Source organism: Pinus tabuliformis, chromosome 7, assembly GCF_031772625.1.
Source record: "Pinus tabuliformis cultivar Carrire ecotype Pingquan chromosome 7, CPIR1, whole genome shotgun sequence".
Taxonomy (NCBI): Eukaryota; Viridiplantae; Streptophyta; class Pinopsida; order Pinales; family Pinaceae; genus Pinus; species Pinus tabuliformis.
Window position 1 is genome coordinate 434488858 of NC_142293.1, and position 21347 is coordinate 434510204.

A 21347-nucleotide genomic window follows, 5' to 3' on the forward strand; every position below is an offset into this window, starting at 1 on the left:
TCATAAGGGTTTGCACAACAAATAAATAGTACACATGCAATTTTAAACTCAACCATACATTAAAATAGGGAAAGATACATAGTAATATGGTAAAATTCTCTGTATTAATTCTTCCAATGATTATAGACTCGACCTGTCCTGCGCACTCAGCTGCAGGGGTCCGCGCACTTAGCTGCGGACTACTAGGCCTCTACGCACTCAGCTGCAAAGCCTTCTCCTACTCTATGACCCAAGGACACTTTACACTTCGACTCAGTCTCTTAGACTCATCATGCTTTTATGCTATTCTCCATTAGCTATCTCTACACTTAGAGCCTCACTCTATTTATACAATCCCATGGTCTGCAGACCATGGGTAGGTCTATCAAGCCGACATTACATTACAAAACCAAGGGCGGACAACCTTGTGACTCTATTATAACTTTGCGCTCCGTGCCCATAATTTGCAGAGTTTTTACAAAAGACTTGGTCAAAACATGGGCTTTAAGCCCCAAAACATGCCTTGGGGGGATTCCATGCCCAACAAGACCCCAACACAAACATCGTGACTCATCCTCGAGTCACTCTATTGGCATGAAGATATTTGCGTGGAGTCCCTCCAACTCTCTCCGAACCAATGCAAGGTTAGCAACGCACTAAGCGGCTGCGTGCTGGATCTCCTAGACATGTTGTTCCAAGACCGTGGTGTCGGAACTGCTTCCCTGCATCTGTGCCTGTGTCCCTTGCATTTGTGCGAGCTTGCCTTCAATTGCTATTGTGATGGTGAAGGCCTCGTCGATCCAAGGCTGAACGCGCATCTTTGGGACTGCTTCTTTGTGTCGTACTCTGTCCACCTGCTCTTTTAGCACTTTGACCTGTTGTATCCGTACGAGCCTCTAAGTGAGGGCCACTGTCTGCGCAGTTCCTTTCATGCTATCATACTTCTACTGGAGTTCTCGCACATCTGTCTCTAAGTGTTAGATTTTGGGGTCCTCCTACAGATTCGCGAGGACCTCAAAGGACTCCTCCAACATTCTGGTGCAGTCTCACACTGCACTTCTGATCTCGTCCAGTCCTGTTGTAATAGCGTTGGCGCATTGTTCTCTGACTTCTGGAGGGGTGGATGGTTGCACCTTTAACCGCAGTTCGGCGATCTGAAGGTTCAGCTCCAGCTGAACCTTTGTCATTTCCTCCTGCACCTCGCACACCCTTGCTGCTAGGCTGCGGATGCGCACCTCTGCTAGTGTGTTTGCTGGGATGGCCAGCTCAGGGATGCTTTGACAAGCTTCATCCAGTACCTATACTAGCTATCGATTATGCAACACCACTTCATCGTGCTACAAGCTTAACTGTTCCATGTTGATTTTCTACTCGCTTAGGACTTGCAGCGTGTGACTCTCCCTAGCCTGCAGTTCTGCAGTAATCCCATCCTGCAGAACGTATAATGTATCCTGTGGGAGTGCAACCATGTTGATGCTGATACCCTTCAATGCGCTAACCGTAGTCCTGTTGGCCTGATTTGTTGTCACCAGTGCCCCTTTCAGTAGCACTATGGTATTCGTTACCCAAGTGCGCAACATCTGTTTTGCTGCCATTGTCTCAACTGTGAGGCTGGTCGAAAGGGTACTAGCCTAAGGAGTGTACACCTGCAACTCCTGCAGCTGCGCTTTGAGGGCCCCCAACACAATCTGGTTCTCCTGCATAAAATTTTGGAGGGCCTCGAAGGTGACATCGCGCATTTTCTCGCCGATGTCATGCAGATCGCCCTCGGTAAGGGTGGTCGGGTTAATTGACAACTTCGATGCCTTGACCTTCTTACGCGACCCTGTCCGTTCGGTCGGGTGTTGGCACTTCAACTGTGTTGATGCAGTTTTTGGGTTCGCGCCTCCCCCTTCTTCCTCTGCTTCCTGCCCATGCAAAGGTGACTTTTGGCCCTCGCGTGCCTTCACTGCTTCCTGTATGTATATTTGAGTATTTGGATGCTCCTAACTTCTTGTTGAGATATGAAAATGGACCCTTCTTGACCCTTCTTAAGGATCATGGCTAGTGCAAGAAGAAAATAACTTGCATAAGAAAAGAGGCTCTTGATGAAAATATGACTAAGTGCTACATTCTGCCAATGTCAAATGAAAAGATGCACATGTATTTGAATACTACAAGGTATGCTTGGTATATTGTTTCGATGTTATGTTTCAATTGTAATATTAGTAATCCCTAAGGTATGATGAGAATGTATCCTTCTCAAATGGATCATGCATATATATGAGAGTGATTTGAATTCATGGTTCTTATGATGAAATGGTGCACTTGGTATTGAAAACGTATCTTACTTCTTGATCATGATGAAATTCTTAATTCTATGAGGCTACTTAATGTTGATCTATGATATAGTGGTATACTTGATGTTTGGATATCATCTATCATTTTGGATATATTTATTCCATAAAGAAGGTTAGCACCTTGACTCTAGTAGATGGTAACTTGACACTATTTGTTGTGAAGTGCATGGAAACCATTATCATAGGAGTATAACAATGATATTGATACTCATGATATTTTGTTGACCGTGGCTATGTTTTGATGTGTTTAGTAATTATGGCATATGGTAAAATTTGAATACCTTAACTTAAGGGATTGTGTTATGTGACAAAGAAGTAATGCATGTTCTCTGCTCCTATTATCTCTTTGACACTAACCCTTGATGACATATTGATGTCATGATGAAGTATTTGATGATAACTTAATATAACCATGATGAATATGTGGATATAGTATGAATTTATGATCTAACAGATCTCCTGATGCAAGATAGCATTATAGACAGGATGATGGCATGAATGAAGATGACTGAAGTGGATTCCCATTCAGAGGGAGAACCTCTCCATAAGATCGTTACTCATTATATGCATATTCTATATTGTTGAAGTATGATTTATGGGCATGAATAAACAAACATCTGACATTGTTGATCTGCAGCAAAGTTTTGATCTAAGGAGAGAGAGATTTCCTTTTCTCTAAGCCTTGGTCACACGGAAGCAGTGTTACAGGTGCGACTGTAGCCTTTCAACCGAATGGAAGTAAGGTCAAGGGTGCGACTATAGTATTCCAACTGCATGCAAGAAGGCCTATGGGTGCAACTATGGCTGCTGGACACAAAAATGGAATTTTGTTGATGAAATGAGATGTTCACATGAAGGATGTCAGTCCTACAAATGTGGAGTAGACAACAGAAAGATATGTGAGCAGGAAATTTTGAATGTTTATTATAATGAATATATAAACTGAACTTGTCTTTGTAGGTGACCAGGACATGCATTATGATTGAGTTTTGTGCTACAAGAGCTTGACATGATTTGGTTGATTAATATAGATGAGCAGTGTTTGGAGTTTTGACATGATGCTTGATAATGACTTAAGAACTTTGACTTGATATGTTCTGGACTATAGATCTCACTATGATAGCAAAATTGAGACTTGACCTAATGACTAATGATTTGACTTAACGACTGCTGATTTGCATCGATGAAAACTATATGGGCATAGTGACCTTCAGTGGCTAATATTGGTGTTTGATAATAGTTTTGAATTGGCTTCATTGTTCCTAGCACAATGGTTTAAGTATTGACATATGCGACTCAATATGAAGTAACCTCATGACAAATCGATGGAACTTGCATGACTTATCCTTGGTGTATGCATTTGCATTTAGTGACTTATATTATGACCATGAGGATGACTTGATTTGGTATTGCTTCGCAAATGGAAAATTGCTAGCATGACAATAGATGAAGTCACGACTTGATGAGAGCTCTACTTGTCACTTGGTCTAAAGAATATGATATTGATATTTTGATGATTTTGATATTGGTTCTGATCTGGCATCTAAACTTTGATAAGATTACTTAGCTGATTTGATTATAAATTATTGATTTATTGTGAGTCTTAGGATATTGGTTTGGAAAACTATTATGTTTGTAGATAGCACTATATGAAGCAGGCTCCCCAATCTAGATATGTTCACATTGACAGTTATCGAAGAAGATGTGTTGACCCAAACCTTTACTTCAAAAGTGTTCCGAGGTATGACTTTGATTTTGATTTTGGATTTATACTGATGGTCTAGTCTTGACAGGAAATGAGCCTATGATGAAAAAAGTAAGAGGGAGATGGTTTCTGAAGCTCAAAATGACGATTCATGGCATGATGAATCAATATCTGAAGTTGGGAAAACAAAATCAATATTTTGAAGCTAATGGAGAAGTATTGGAAAGTAGAAATGCAAATACTTGGACACTTCGATTGAATTTCAAGAAGTTGTGAAGAGATATTGTTGAACTTGACTTGGAAACCAACAGTTGATTCAAGCATTGATGTTCCATTTTGAACACCCATTCATATATATACATGATGTGTATAGAACCTAAGTCAATTCATGATTGAGCCGCTTCATTCACATTGAGTTACTGCCTATCATCCTTAAATTTACTTACATGGGACGATCCTCCTGCAATATGTGACTACTTGGGTGTACTGATGATGATGAGATCATTATTAATGAGATGAGCACATTTGAATGCTTCCTTAGTATGAGATTTTCCATGATATCTTAGATGAGAGGTCCATAAAATGACCAAGTTTGAGTACGATGTTGCTAGCATGACTAGCCATGAGGCAGGATGAAGAAGCTCCTTTGTGAGGAATCTAAGTAGGATCTGGATATGACATGGATACACTATGATGACAAAAATTAGGAACTCATTGGCAGAGAATCTCGCATATAAATGGGACTCAATTACCTTCATATATTGAGATAATTTTGTTGTACGAGACAGGATTAAGCTTGTGGTTGGAACCTCCTTGAGAGGGAGGATGAATATGGTATCCTTTTGTGATATATATATATATATCATTGTTTATATTCTAATATAATATTTGATTTGATGTCCTGTATGAACAAGAGGCAGATACTACTGAGACATGATGATTACCATATATGAGTATGATGATATGTCACTGATCTATAGAGAGCATCGTTGATCAAGGACACTGAGCCATCTCTTCCTCCCCTGTTTGAGCTCTCAGTGTGTGGAATTTAGGTAGAGGTATCCTAGGGTTGAGGGATCTATGGACAATAGGGTTTCACCCCTATTTGTCACCCATAGGGTTGGAGTAGTATCTCACTCTATCTCGGTCTTTATAGAGTATACCCTAGTTGGCATCATACCCACAAGTAGGGCTTGTTGGGATTGTCTCTCCCCGTTTGGCCAATGGGTTGAGGAGGCTTGGAGGCATGTGATCCTTACCTCTTGGTAAGTTGGGTATCTCATCCAAGCTTGGATTATGATGCAGGTGTTCTACGACATGACTATTGAGGGTCATTGTTGGGAAGATTAGTAGGAAATATGATGGGTTGAGTAGTAGCTTCCATATATCACCTATTGCTTGATATGGGGTCGTAGTAGTAGCTCCTCCATGAGATTCTGGGTTGAGTAGTAGCTCTCTAATGTGGTTCTAGGTTGAGATGTGATCCACGATGATATGCTCTCCTATGTTTATGCGGGTTGTAGATCTGACTCCCTGCCAATATTTACAGGTAGTAGCCTGCTGATAGAGATTTCGGGTAGTAGCCCACTAATAAAAATTCCGGGTAGTAGCCTACTGAAAGAGACCTCAAGTAGTAGCCTACTAGAAGATATTCTGTGTAGTAGCCTAGTGGACAAAGGTTGGTAGATTGAGCCCCTCTCTGATGTAAAAATTCTTCTTTTGTTAGATTCGAGAACGTTCAACACATGAGAAGGAACAATCAAGAGATAAGAGGGAATAAGAAAGCGATGAATCGAGATGAATAATGATGATACAAGATGATGAGATACTTGATACTGTATGGGATATGATGATAGGATGACATGATTATTGATGGTTTGATATTGGTAGGTGGAATTCTCCTTATTTGAGAGGGAGTGTTAAAAATATGAAATTGCGGTCAAATTACAATTTGGAAAACTCACCTAATGGAGATAATGATTGCGTTGAATTTCTATTTTTGAGAGGACCAAAATTGACTTAAAGATCACTCAAATCGGATAAGGGAAAGTGTACTTATGAAGAAAATCCCACATGTGCACATTTGATAAGGTCGACCCTAAAGCAAAGTGGACCACCTTGAAAGGCTATAAATACAAGTGCCATCTAACTCATTTAAACAATGATGAGATACTCTTCTATATTGTTTTTGGCTTACATAGTTCTGAGGCTCGTCCGCAGAGGATCAAGTTCACTTTGAGGTGAAATTGCAAGGTTTGAAGCTCGCATCTCTGATTTAGGCTTTTGGGCCTTAGTCGCATGCACAACACAAGAAGGATTCTATTGTAGTTGCATGCAAAAAATATCATTTGTGCGACTAGAGCCTTCCATTCACATGGAAAACTATCAATCCATGCAACTGGGAAAGATATAATCACCCGCATGACACCTCCTCCATGCAACTCGGATCTAAAAGATGAAATCTCAGTCTTCCGAATATTTTGCTTAGTGACAATAGGGTTTGAAAGTTGACTATAGAAAATGACAATTCATAACACTCTTCAGGATTAGAGTTTTGAGCATATACATTGTTGGGTCCATTTCATGAATGTTGTAGTTTTTTTGCTGGTTAGTCACATAGATGAAGATATGGATCACTGTATTCTCTTTGGCTGAATCATTTGTTGACAATCTAAGAAGAAGAAATTGCAAGGGTTTTCTCCATAGTGAGTTTTTCCTTGGTCTCCGACCAATCCTGGTGTCTCTATGTGTGAATTTTTTTCTTCTATTGTTCCTTTATGTTCTGATGCATTGATGATGAAGATGATATTTTTCTTTCTACATAGTTGCATATGCTATTGAATAATGATATAAATCTAAATTATGTTATGATGTTATGGGGTGAACTTAATGTGTTAATGAATAAATGAAATTACCAAAGGAAAGAACAATATAACCCTATGAAAGTTAACAATCAATTCCTTGGAAATTATGCAAGGAAATAGGGACTTCCCTATTATTTGTGAGCACGAATTTGCTCAGATTTATGCAAGGAAATAGGAGGCTGGAGGAGCAGATAGTTGGATAAGTGTTGCCTAGAGTTTCTCATTCAACAAAGAGAACAATTATTCTTTTTCACATTATGCTCAGAGTTGGAGCAAGCAATTGTAATAGTTTCTCTATTCAAATTATTAATTCAAAGAAGCTTGAGGGATTTTTCCTAGTTGGGTTCCCCTAGAAATAACTGTGTACTTGTGATTTTTCTTGTTGCATGTTGTTCTAAATTGTGATTTCCATTTCACATATCAGTATAGTAGAATTGTGTCTCTTCTTTTTCAATTTGAAATCTTGAGTAGTTGCAATTTCTATCTAATTTATACACCAACCAGGGAATACGGAGGCTAAACCACCTCTACCCTCAACCATAGTGATTTAACCTAAACCAGTCCACAAATAACTAATACCAAAAAATCTTGGATGCCTTAGACTTTATTAACCATACCTAGATGAATTTTCCTATCTCCACTCATTAGTCAAGAGTTCTAGGAGAAACACCATCACCACCCTTAACCCTTGGGAATTTTCATGAGACCACCTCAACCAGGATCCAAAATATACCGGCCATCCAAAGCCTAGTCAAAACATGGAACCCACTACATCATGGCTATCTAGGATATGGAAAGGTGAGGCTGAAACCACTATCATTCCAAGCAAATCCCATGTCAATGACAACAAAGTAACCAAATAACCAAATGCATGAACCATGCATTCAAATCTCAGCAAGGAAATCACACATGCAACTTGTTACCTATAATCTTATCCTGCTATATCTTCTTTCTGAAACTTCTTTGCTGCCCAAAAATTCCTTTTCTTTCTTTCTTGCTTCTGTCCAAATTCTCTCTCTCGCTCCAAGTCCAAGTGAGAATGCCTCAATATCCAAGTGAACAGTCCCAGAGTAACCAAGAAGTGATCAAGAGTAGCTAAGAGTAACTAAGAGAGGCATAGAATGTTCTCCTTCTCCTTTTGTTTCCTTTCCATTTTCTTTTCCTTCAATTTCCCTCATTTTCCTTCATTTTCCTTGCATGCATATTCTTGTCTCTTCATCTTCCTTTTCTCATATTTTCCTTTATTTCTTTAATTAATTTCTATTAATTTCCTTTTTCCTTTGCCAATGCCAATGCCAATTCCATAGTCAATAATAAACCACAAGTGATTACCACTATAACTTTTTCCCTTCATTCAACTTGGAATATGTGTCCCATGACCTTGGTTTAATTTATGTATATGGAAAATCAACTCGGGCCTGTTACATGTACATTTAGACATCAGCTGAATTGTGGCATAGAAGGTATGGTCATTTCCATTACAAGATATTTCCATCATTGAATCAAATGGTTAACGATATACCTCAATTAGAATAAGAGTATGGAGGAGTCTGAAAGGGATGTGCTCTTGGAAAAAATGTGAAGAAACCTTTTGCTAGTAGTGACACAAGATCCAAGGAAATTTTGGACCTCAAACACTCCAATGTTTGTAGACGTACGGTAGAGAAATCACTTGGTGGTCATCAATACTATGTAACAATTATTGATGATTACTCTAGAAATACTTGGATATACCTCTTAAAATCTAAGGATGAATTATTTAAGAAGTTTTAGGAGTTCAAGGCAGAAGTAGAATATTTGATAGAAAAGAAGATCAAAACCCTAAGATCAGATAATGGTGGAGAATATGCTTTTATATAACTCGTGGATTTTTTCAAAGAAGAAGGAATTAATAGGGAGCTCATAGTTCCTTACAATCCTCAACAAAATGGTGTGGAAGAAAGGAAGAATCAATCCATTGAAGAATGTGTAAGAGCCATGTTACATGACTAATACCTACCTAATTATTGTGGGGTGAAGTTTATGTGACAATAGTGTACATACAAAATAAAATTCCTCACAGAATTCTTGATGACATGACTCCAAAAGAAGAATTCATAGGGAGAAGCTGAATGTTGATCATCTCATAATTTTTGGATGTCCTGTATACATTCACATTCCCAAGGAAAAAATAAAGAAGTTGGACTTGTCAGGTATGAGAGACATCGTTTTTGGATATAACACCACATAAAAGGAATATAGAGTCTACATCAAGGGAGATCATCATATTGAAGTAAGCAAAGATGTTACATTTGATGAAATAAATGCCTATAATAAGTCCAAGGATATCCCTATTGACTCTGATGAAGAAGAAGGGATTATCTTTCCCATTGAAGAAAGTCTAAGGCAAGACAATACTCTAGAACCTACAGGTTATCATCATGAAGAATAGAAGGACCAAGTGAACCCATATAACCAATCATCATTTAGAAAACCCGAAAAAGGCTAGCTTGGTTAAGAACAACTCTAAAAAATATGAAGGACATGTAGAAACAAAAGGGACATTCAAAAAAAGAAAGAAACCCAAGAGATATTCAGGCTATGTGACATATATGACCAAACTTATTGAATCAAAACCTACCACTTGCGAAAATGAAGTCGAATATCAGGTAGGAAAAAATCAATGCTATAAGAATGCCAATCCATAATGAAGGATGATGTTGGGGAAATCGTCCCTAAACCTAAAGTGATCCAGGTGGATATTGGTGGCCACCTGCCAAGTCCACTTGGACCCCCACCATTGTTCTTCTCAGCATTTTCAGTTTTCTTAATTGTAGCACAACTTACTATTTTTAGCAGTTTTTCGGGTCCTGAACTTCCGGAGCCGTTTTGAGGCCCTAAACGACGTTTTTTGGGGAATCCGGGGGCAACATGGGTCCATGGAATGGACCGATGAGTCCATGGAATGGACCAATGTTTCCCATTCCAACAATGATAGTGCTCGGATAGATCTTTCTAACGAGCTATTGTATGCGTCAAACGAAGATCGTATGCCAAAGTTACGACCCCGAGAAGTTGATGTACCAACTTACCCCAAACGGGGCCCATAGTTTGGCGTTTCATCTTCTAGGGTTAGGTTTTGGAATGTTAAGGGTTTTTCCACTGTTTCTCAATAATAAATAGGCCTTCGAGCCTCATTGTAAGACAGTTCAGAGGCATGTAGCCATCACATCTCTTCTCAAAGATAAGCTACCATCGCCCTAGCTGGTTTATCTCCATTTCTGGTTGTAAGCATATTTCAGTATTTTCCATTAATGAAATGAAGTATTATTTCCGCTGCATCTTTGTGTATATGGTTATCTCTGTAATTTGTTGCGTTCCTGTTTAAATCCAGATCAGTGGTATCAGAGCGGTCTGCTTTTTCTCTGTTTTTCTTTGCATGTCCCCAACAAGGTCGGGATATAAGGAGTTAGGGCTTGAACTGGTTGAACCTTTGAAAGACCAGCCTCGCAAATCCCGACGGCCTCCCATGGCGGATGAGAAGAAAGACGAGGGGGCAGGAGATCCCATCAAAATCTTGCTCGAAGAAGCCCTCGAGCAACAACGGAACGCGATGATGGACATCTTTGCCCAGATCCTTTAGCGGCTACCCAAGAGCAACGCATCGGCTTCCAGCAGCTACTCTGGAAACACCACACCCTTTAAGGTACAAGTTAATTTTGAAATCCCCATATTCGAGGGTCAGATAGACGCAGATGCCGTAGATAAATGGTTAAATCTGCTAGAGGGTTATTTTTTTGTTCATGAATTTTCGAGTTGGGAAAATATTGTTTTTTCCCTTCTCAAAGCAGCCCCCCACGTCAAGGACTAGTGGGAAACCTACTGCGAGAAGAAGGATGAAAGTACTGGCTCACTATTTTCAGCCGCACCCACCTGGGATTCATTCCGGGATGCCATCAAGGAGCAGTACTACCCTGTTGGAAGCTATGAGGATGAATACATAAAGTGGACCACGCTGCGGCGGGGAAGGGACCAAGACGTGCCGGAGTTCACCAATCTTTTCCATACCCTTCGCACAAAGTTGGGTATCAAGGATTCGGAGCAACATTTGATACTCAAATACCGTGGCTGCTTTTACAAGTACATCCAGGAAGAAATACAATTCCTAAACATCTCCTCGCTCGGCGCAACATACCGATATGCCGTCAAGGTCGAGCAGAAGTTTAAACAAAAGAAGCAAGACTTTGGATCTGCGAATCCAAAGCAGGGGAAAGGTGCCCCTAAACCACAGAACAAAGGACAAAGCCAAAGCGGGACAGCCCAAGACAACCAGCCGAAGCTGCAAGCAAAGAAAAGTGCCGTGAAGCCGAGAAAGGACACTGGAAAATGGTGCGAGTTCCATAAGAGCTCCACTCACAACACAAGTGAGTGTCGGGCCAAGCAGTCACTGGTGGCTGAGCTAAAGGTTTCAGAATCAGATGCATGTTCCGACTCTGAGTCAGAACCCGATAAGGGGAATGAAAAAGGGAAGCAGATCATTGATGCAGATCCCAGCGCCACTGTTGCTACCGCAAAGATCCAGAAAAATGAACCCGAAGATCCAGAGGAGGAGGAGCGTCTCTTCCACTCCCAGATGTGGGTAAAGGGCTCCCCGATACAGTTCATTGTTGATAGCGGGAGTCAAAAGAACCTCATTTCGGCAGAGGTCGTGAAGCGGTTGGGCTTACCGACCACAGCACATCCACAACCATACACCATTGGGTGGCTTCACCAAGGACGAGATCTTCGCGTGAGCCAGCAGTGTCGCCTTCCATACAACATCAAGCCCTTCACGGATGAGGTATTGTGTGACATTGCTCCCCTTGAAGTTTGTGATGTATTACTAGGACAACCATACTTGTGGAAGCGACATGCTGTGTATGAATCAAGGCCCCGTGCTGTTATTATTACATTGGGAAATAAGTTGTACAGGATACCAGAGGTAGCACCACCTACCGCCATCTCTTTGATTACTGCCAAACAATGCAGTAAGATCATTTCCAAAACCAGGAAATTTGTTTTCCTGATGATATGCCCTCAAGGAAAGAAGAAGACAGTGGCCGCGACCTCCAGACGGGGTCCCTCTGCACGACAACTATAGATGGACAAGGTTGTGGAGGAGTACGAGGACATCTTCACCTCCCCGGCAGGGGTTCCTCTGCACTGTCAAGTCAAGCACTCCATCGATCTGACCCCAACTGCGCCGCTACCCAATGGACCAATTTATCGGCGCTCTGTTATGGAGAATGATGAAATCAAGAGGCAGATTCAGGAGCTCCTGCAGAAAGGTCACATCCGTCCGAGTTCATCGCCCTGTGGGAGCCCGATCGTGTTGGTACAGAAGAAGGATGGGACGTGGAGACTGTGTATTGACTATCGGGCGCTGAACAAGATCACTGTCCGTAATAGGTACCCGATCCCGTGGATTGATGACCTCCTAGACCAACTAAAGGGGGCGAAATATTTCAGCAAGATCGATCTGAAGTCAGGATATCACCAGTTACCAATTGAACCCTCTGATGTGTGGAAGATTGCCTTCAAATCCAAGGAGGGCCTCTTCGAATGGTTGGTTATGCCTTTCGGATTGATGAATGCTCCTGCAACCTTCATGAGGCTAATGGATGACATCTTGCGGCCATTCACCAACTCCTTTGTAGTAGTATACTTGGATGACATTCTGATCTTCAACCAGAGTTGGGAAGAGCACCTCCACCACATCCGACAGGTTCTCCAAACACTGCGGCAACACAAGCTATGTGCCAATTTGGAGAAATGCACTTTTGGCATGACCCAGGTTCAGTATCTGGGATACATCATTGATGAATAGGGGGTGCATGTCGATCCAGCCAAGATCCAAGTCATTCGGGATTGGCCCTCTCCAACCACTCTAACAGAGCTCTGTAGCTTTCTAGGTCTTGCCAACTTCTACCGCAGGTTTATGTTGGGGTTTTCTCATATTGCTTGGCCCTTGAGTCAAGTCACCAAGGGAGGGGCGAAAGAAAAATTCTTTTGGTCTGAATCTCAACAGAAGGCATTCATGGAGTTGAAGGATTGCCTCTGCACGGCACCAGTGCTCGCGTTACCAGATTTACAACAACCATTTGAGGTCGAGACAGATGCCTCTGACTATGCTATTGGGGCAGTCCTTACTCAACATGGACATCCAGTGGCATATCACAGTGAAACACTTTCAGACACAGTCCGGAAGTACCCACGTATGATAAAGAGATGTATTCCATTGTACAAGCCTGCCGACAATGGAAGCATTACATTTTGGGGAAGAAAACGGTCATCCACACAGACCACCGACCCCTGTAGTTCATACAGACCCAAGGGAAATTGCAGAATGATCGCCATCAGAAGTGGTCTACATACCTGCAACAGTTCCACTTGAATATCAAGTATAAGAAGGGCAACACCAATAATGTTGCAGATTGCCTCAGTCGACCACCGATCATGGCGTTAACCACCGTGCTCAACTCTTGTGGGCACGAGACTTCTAATTGGCCACTTCTCTACAAAAGCGACCCAGAATTCGGCCACACATACCAGACACTCTTGGAGGGTCAGCATGTTCCAGATTTTCACCTTCAGGATGCCCTATTAAGCCACCTCGGTCACCTTTGTGTTCCTTCAAGCGAGCGTGCCAAGATGATTTGGGAAGCCCACTACAGTCGGGCTGCTGGGTATTTCGGGGTCGAGAAAACAGTGGCAGTTCTGCAAAATTATTTCTATTGGCCGAATCTTCGACAGGATGTTGGAAAGTACATCAGATCATGTACTGCCTGTGCCATTGCCAAATCGACCATTAAGAAGCACGGCCTCTATACCCCGTTGCCTACCCCAAGTCGACCTTGGGAATCCATCTCCATGGATTACATGTCAGGCCTTCCTTCCACTAAGCATGGAAATGACTGTGTTTTTGTGGTCGTCGATAGGTTCTTGAAGATGGCCATTATGGTGGCCTGCAAGAAGAATATCACAGCAGAAGCCACTGCTAAACTCTTCTTTGAACGAGTGTGGGTGCACTTTGGGATCCCACAGTCTATCATCTCAGATTGGGACAGTCGGTTTCTCAGCACATTTTGGTCCAGTCTCTGGTCAATGCTGGACACCAAACTCACGAAGTCCACAACCTTCCATCCTCAAACTGATGGCCAGACAGAGGTTGTCAATAGGATGATTGTGCACATTCTGCGCATGTATAACTCAAAGCATCCACGCACATGGGACGAGAGACTCCCCTATGTTTAGCACAGCTACAACCGAGCTCTTCACAGCTCCACTGGCCATAGCCCTTTTCAGGTGGGTTTGGGATTCCAGCCACTATGCCCCATTGATGTGGCCATGCCACTTGCAGCTACTCACATAAATTCAGCTCATGTCCAGTCCGAAATAGATAAGGCCACCAGCTTCATTGAGCGCATCCAACACATTCGCCAGCAGGTCCATGACATTCTTGAGAAATCAAATGCCAAGTACAAGCAGCGACATGATCAATATCGGGTGCCACACAAGTTTCAGGTGGGCGGCAAAGTCTGGTTGCATTTGCAAAAGGAACGCCTTACTGGAGCCTATCGGAAATTGAGACCACTCCGATATGGTCCTTACACCATTACTAAGGCTATGGGAGACAATGCATTTGAGCTCAGCATTCCCCCATTCCTTGGCATGCACCCAGTGTTCAATGTGGACCGCCTTCGGCCATACTTTCCACCATTGCTAGACACATCCGACATTGTAGAACAGCTCAAACCCACAGAACTAAATCTAGATTGCATGGAACAAGCTGCAACTGATTGGATCATGGACACACAGATCAAGAACACTCGCCAACAGAATATCCAACTGTATCGAGTTGTCAAAGCAGGCCAACTCCTTCAGCAGGGCAAGTGGCTCACCAGGGAACAAGTTTAGCAAAAGTTTTCTCATCTCATGGAGGAGCTCAACGCAATGGGGACCATTGCTTCCTAAGGGGGGAGGAATGATCCAGGTGGATATTGGTGGCCACCTGCCAAGTCCACTTGGACCCCCACCATTGTTCTTCTCAGCATTTTCAGTTTCCTTAATTGTAGCACAACTTACTATTTTTAGCAGTTTTTCGGGTCCTGAACTTCCGGAGCCGTTTTGAGGCCCTAAACGACGTTTTTTGGGGAATCCAACAATGATAGTGCTCAGATAGATCTTTCTAACGAGCTATTGTATGCGTCAAACGGAGATTGTATGCCAAAGTTACGACCCCGGGAAGTTGATGTACCAACTTACCCCAAACGAGGCCCATAGTTTGGCGTTTCATCTTCTAGGGTTAGGTTTTGGAATGTTAAGGGCTTTTCCACTGTTTCTCAATAATAAATAGGCCTTCGAGCCTCATTATAAGACAGTTCAGAGGCATGTAGCCATCACATCTCTTCTTAGAGATAAGCTACCATCGCCCTAGCTGGTTTATCTCCATTTCTGGTTGTAAGCATATTTCAGTATTTTCCATTAATGAAATGAAGTATTATTTCCGCTGCATCTTTGTGTATATGGTTATCTCTGTAATTTGTTGCGTTCCTGTTTAAATCCGGATCATAAAGACAAATCAGTTGTGACTTCCAAGTGGGTGTAAAAAATCAAGCATGCAACTGATGGAAGTATTGAAAAATATAAGGTTAGATTCATGGCAAGGGGTTTCTCCCAACAAGAAGGAATTGACTATGAAGAAACCTTTGCTCCAACAACTAGATATACAACCATTAAATATCTTATTTATCTTGTAGCTACTATGGGTTGGAGCATTCATCAAATCAATTTAAAAACAACCTTTCTGAATGGAAAAATTGATGAAGATTTCTACATTGAGTAGCCCAAAGGATTTGAAGTACATGGAAAATAAAAGGATGTTTGTAGGGTGAAGATAGCTCTATATGTCTTGAAACAAGCTCCTAGAGCATGGTATACTAGAATGAATGCATATATACTAAGATTTGGTTTCGTTAAAAGTTCTGCAGATCTTAATATCTACATCGAGGTGTTGAAGAATGAACTCGTGATCATATTAATCTATATGGATTATCTACTAATAAGAGGTGTGGCACATCATATTCGAGAAACAAATAGCAGTCAAATTCGATATGAAATATCTTGTACTAATGCATTATTACTTGGGACTTGAAAATGGAGAAAACTTGGTAAGATTTATCATGGTCAAGGTAAGTATGTGATTAAGATCTTGTAGATGTTTGGCATAATGGATAGTAAACCGATGACAAATCCTATGATCACTAATTTGAAGAAGATAAGGAACTTAGATTCAAGTTTTGTTGATCCTACATCCTATCAACAATTGTTTGGCTCCTTGATGTACCTTATGAACACCTGACCAGGCATATGTTTTGCAGTAAAAACTCTCGACTAGTTTCAAATGGAGTCAAGGTATGATCATTGGATAGCAGCAAAACATATTTTGAGATATCTTCGCGGGACTATACATCATTGTTTGAAATACGATGCTGGAAATAAGATTCAGTTATTGACTACACAGGTTCAGATTGGGTAGGAAGTGATGAAGATGAAAAAAACACTATATGTGGATGTTTTGGTTTGGGATCCTCTATGGTTTAATGGATGAGAAGGAAATAATACCTAGTTACATTGAGTAGTGTTGAAGCTGAATATATTGTCGCCAGTGAAGTTGGTCGAGAAGTAGCTTGGCTCCGAAAGTTGGTTGCATATTTGTTTGAAGGAACTTTGGACCCTACCATCATATGTTTTGATAACCAGAGTTGTATAAGGTTGACAAAGTACCCAAATTTTCATCCTAGGATGAAAAAAATCAACAACAAGTATCACTACATTCAAATCTTGGTGCAGGATGGGGCCATGAAGCTACATTACATCTCCACAAATGAACACGTAGCTAATATATTGACAAAGTCTCTCCCTAACTTAACATAGTTAGTGATCAAATGGGAAAATTTCCTAGTACCCATTTTTTTGAGGTTGCAAAAAATCAGCTGATTTTGAAAATTGGTGATTTAGAATACACCTTTTTTTGGAGCATATTTTGGCACTTTAAATTTCTTATGTATCAAGTATGAACATTTTTTTAAAATGTTAATGATTTTCATCTTGATTTTGAAAAGTGTTGAAGCAACATCATCCCCTTTTGTTTAGAAGGCTTATTTTTTACACTTTGAATTTTCTAATGTATTAAGTGTGGATATTTTTTTAAATGTTTGTGATTTTTTTTTTTTGGTAGGTAAGCACCCATGGAGGATTTGAACCAGTGACCTATCGCAAGGAGTGCCTTAACAGTGCAGCCATTTACCGTCAATCCAAAGCCCTGTGGGCTAAATGTTTGTGATTTTCATGTTAGTAATAAAACATAAAAAATAAATAAAAAAACATGACAAAAAAACTAAAAAAAAACCCATAAAAATGTAAAAATTAAGAAAATTAAACAAAAGAAAATAAAAAAAAACATATAATTTAAAGAATAAAATTGAAAATTAACCCTAAAAAAAAATCTATAACAATTTTCTTATGCTAAAAAAAATAAAAATAAAGCCACATAATAATAATAAAAAAAAACCTAAACAAAATAATAATAATAAAAATTTAAATAAAAAAAATTAAGATTAATAAAAGAAATTTAAATGAAAAAAATATATATATTAAAAAAATGAAAAAATAGAACAATTAAAATTAAAATTACAAACAATAAAAAATAAAATTAAAATATAAAAAAATAAAATTAAAAAACAAAAATCAAAACAGAATAATTAAAAAAAGCAATAAAAAATAAAAAATAAAAAATAAAAAAAATAAAAAAATTAAATAATAATAAAAAAAAAACAAATCCCCACCACCACTAGGTGGGGTTGGCCGCAGGTGTGGGGCCGATTCTTGTAGTCGCCTCCCTGCTAGTGCCTGATGCCAACCCTGCCCTAGTGTTGGCAGTGCCAATTCCAGGAATCGGCACTGTCAGCCCCTGGGCAGGGTTGGCCACGGGCGTGGGCAGGGAGGCGACTGCATGAGTCGTCCCTGCCAGCCCCTACGTGGGGTTGGCCACAAGCGTGGGCGGGGAGGCAGTTGCGGGGTTGGCACTCGGCGCAGGCGGGGATTTTTAATTTTTAATTTTTTTAATTTTTTTTTATTATTTTGTTATGATTTTTTTTTATAATTTAATTTTTTTTAGTTATATATTTTTTATTTTATTTTATATTTTAAATTAAAAAAAATATTTTCTTTTTCTTTTTTGGTTAATTTTAAATTTTATTTCTTAAAATATCTCTAGTTTTTATTTTTTTCTCATATATTTTTTTGTGTTTCAATGACCATTATATTTAAATAATAAATATGGATTATATAGATATTATATATTTTCATTTTTAGATATACATATACCTTTATTATTAAACGAATACATTTAGTTAAATTAACTAATGAATTCTTTTAATATATAAGTTACCTGATTTAGCTAATTTCTAAAAATAATAAATTATATATTATTTGTTTTTAGATATACATATACATTTATTTAAATTAACAAATGAATTCTTTTACCTGATTTAGCTATTTTCTAAGAATAATAATAATTAAATATAACAAGATTATTAGTGGTTTGACTAGGGTCATTAGGTCAAAATTAGCCGTTGGCAATATAGCCATTAGAGTCTCTGCACACTCTATTTAAACAAGCTAAGCCGGATTGATTCTTCAACTTGTCCTGACGATGAACCACACTGGTTGGTTCGAAACGCGTCGACAAAAGATTGGTTATGTGATTTCGCCGAAGATTATCTAAACTATTTTTATATTTACAAGTTTTTTTTCTTTACTTGTTATTATTATTATTTTTTTGTGTTTTTTCTTAATTGTTTCTATTTTTTTCTATATTTGACTTTTTGTTTTCTTTTGTATTGTTTTTAATTTTTTACAATATTTGAATTTTTCTTTTCTTTTTTATTATTTTTTGAGTTTTTATTTTTTATTTTTATTTTTTCAATATTTAAATTTTTGTTTTTTTTTTTGGATTATTTTTTGTGCTTTTTTTTTTCTTGTTTTTTTCAATATTTGAATTTTGTTTTATTTCGTATTATTTTTTGTGTTTTTTCTTTTTATCAATATTTGAATTTTTTGTTTTCTTTTGTATTATTTTTTGTGTTTTTTTTATTGTTTTTATTTTTTTCCAATATTTGAATTTTTGTTTTCTTTTGTATTTTTCATTTTTATTTCTTTATATATTTATTTATTATTTTGGTTTTTATATATTTTTATTTTTTTACAGGGTCCGTGTCAATGCTCGTCTAGCAACCCAATTCCATTATGTGCAATTTGATAGTTGATTTTAAAATTTTCGTTATAATAAATCGAGTCTGCCCGCACAATGTGTCAATTTCATGGTTGGTCTTTAAGTTTTCATTACAACGAATCGAGTTCACTTACACCACGTGTCAATTTGATGGCTGATCTTTACATTTTTGTTGCACTTTATCAAGTTGTCTTAAGCTAAGATTTTAAAATCACTATATATTTAGCATTTAAAAAATAAATTACTCTTGGTATAATAACTTTTTCATTCAGGTGTTCATTTTTTAAGTTTTTTTAGTCATACATTTTTTCCATAATGTCATGCTAGAAATATTTTGAAAACTTAAGTTTTTTTGTAGTCATAATCTTTTGCTTTAATTGCATGGTTGAAAAATTGTCAAGATTTTATTGTTTTTCTAAGCTATGATATTTTATATTTAGCACTATGGTTGAAAACAATTACAATTTCAGGGTTTTTTAGAGTCAAGATATTTTATCTTTAACAACATGGATGGAAATTGTTGAAATTATCAGGCTTTGAGACGTGATATTTTATCTTTAACATCATGTCCAAGAATTGTTGGAATTTTACAGTTTTTCAAAGTCTGGAATCTTTAATTCCATTTCTAAAAAGTGTCAAAATTGTAACCCAATTTTTTTTTGTTATTCCATAATCAACACTTATGTTTTTTAGGGTGTTTTTCCATCCATTTTGCAAAAAAAAAATGGTTTCTACTTCCATTTAAAAAAATGTTTAAAATTTACCAAAAAAAAAAACATCATTCTGGCATAAGCAATTTTCGTTTTTGGGTTTTTTTTCATGTTTTTTTGGGGTTTTTGGGCTAGAGTACCTATTTTGAGATAATAGTTCTCATTTGATCAGTAACTATGTTACATGAAGCTAGAGTATTTGAGAGACAATCTTGGGCTTGTGGATATTTCCTCCTTGGTTGAGAGGGAGTAAGATTGGACATTACATTCTCCATGTGTCATGCACTATGGCCAGGACTAACAACCATAGGCCTAATGAAGGCACTAGTAGGGAGAAAGGTGGGTTGGATATGCATCATGGATTGCTGCTTCTTGAGGAAATGTATCCAAGATAGGAGTAGCCTCGAGGACCGATACTATTTAAGGATAGGATATCTAAGATAAGAATAGTTATGGGGAATGATATTCTTTGAGGATGGAATATATCCAAGATAAGAATAGTCCTGTAAGGACATACTTGGTGAATAGTAAGATGGGGTATGTGCCTTGAGAAGCGGTGGTGGTTTCCAAATGTATGCTTCCAAACATTTTGCTCTGATCTAGTGGAGACATAGAGCTTATTGGTCAAGGCCTTACTATGCTTGAAAATGCTGGTTATGATGATGATGATGCTTATCAATCTGAATCCCTTCTTATGAGAATATTTTAATTTCAGAGTATGCTTGTATCTTGTTGTGTCATTATGAATACCTCCCTAGTTAAGAGGGAGTGTTGAAAATGTAACTAGTGGACCGTGGTCTTCATAATGAAATTCAAGTGTATTATTGACGTAATTATTATTTTCATCATCATCATTATTATTATTTCTAGTCAAATCATGTTATTCATGCTTCTAGGTTTATTGAGTTGAAAGAAAATTGATTTTGACTCAAAGAAATATTATTTAGTCAAAGTCCCATTTGGACTATTTGTAAGAAAAAGAAATAATATTTTATTTGAGTCAAAAAGGTCAATTTCTCATGCACAAGATCAAGTTGGCTCTGCTTGGACAAGTAGGCCTAGAAGAGGCACCTATTCAACCTCCTAGACAACTATATATACAAGATACTTTGACTTCATTTGCTGCAAAATCACACTCATTAATTTCTGTGCCAAATAAAATAAGAAAAAGAATGAAGTCAAGGGAGAGAGAAGAAAAGTTAAAGGAGAGAGAATTCAAATGTTTTTTGCTTGCTTTTTTTAATGCATGCAAATATTCTGTGAAATTGCAGGTTTGAACTTTGATATTTGACCAAATTTGATGAGGTTTGACCAGTGTCGACTTTTGTTGACTTTGACTTGGTGGAGGAGCTTTGAAGGAGGGCTAATTTGGGTCTATGTGGCCATCTTTGTCTTGGTATTAGGTTTTGGATATCTCGCTTTGATCTGATTCTATAA

The 21347-nt window shown here is 38.6% G+C and overlaps 1 protein-coding gene across 1 annotated transcript in view; it reads right to left on the reverse strand.

Moving 5' to 3' along the window:
* Positions 1–1025: 1025 nt before the first annotated feature.
* The window catches only part of LOC149247824 (uncharacterized), a 23276-nt gene continuing 2954 nt past the window's right edge, over positions 1026–21347 (reverse strand). Inside the window, exon 2 of the mRNA XM_089445856.1 lies at positions 1026–1264. Coding sequence (XP_089301982.1) covers positions 1026–1264 — 239 coding nt within the window. The remainder of the gene's footprint in view (positions 1265–21347) is intronic.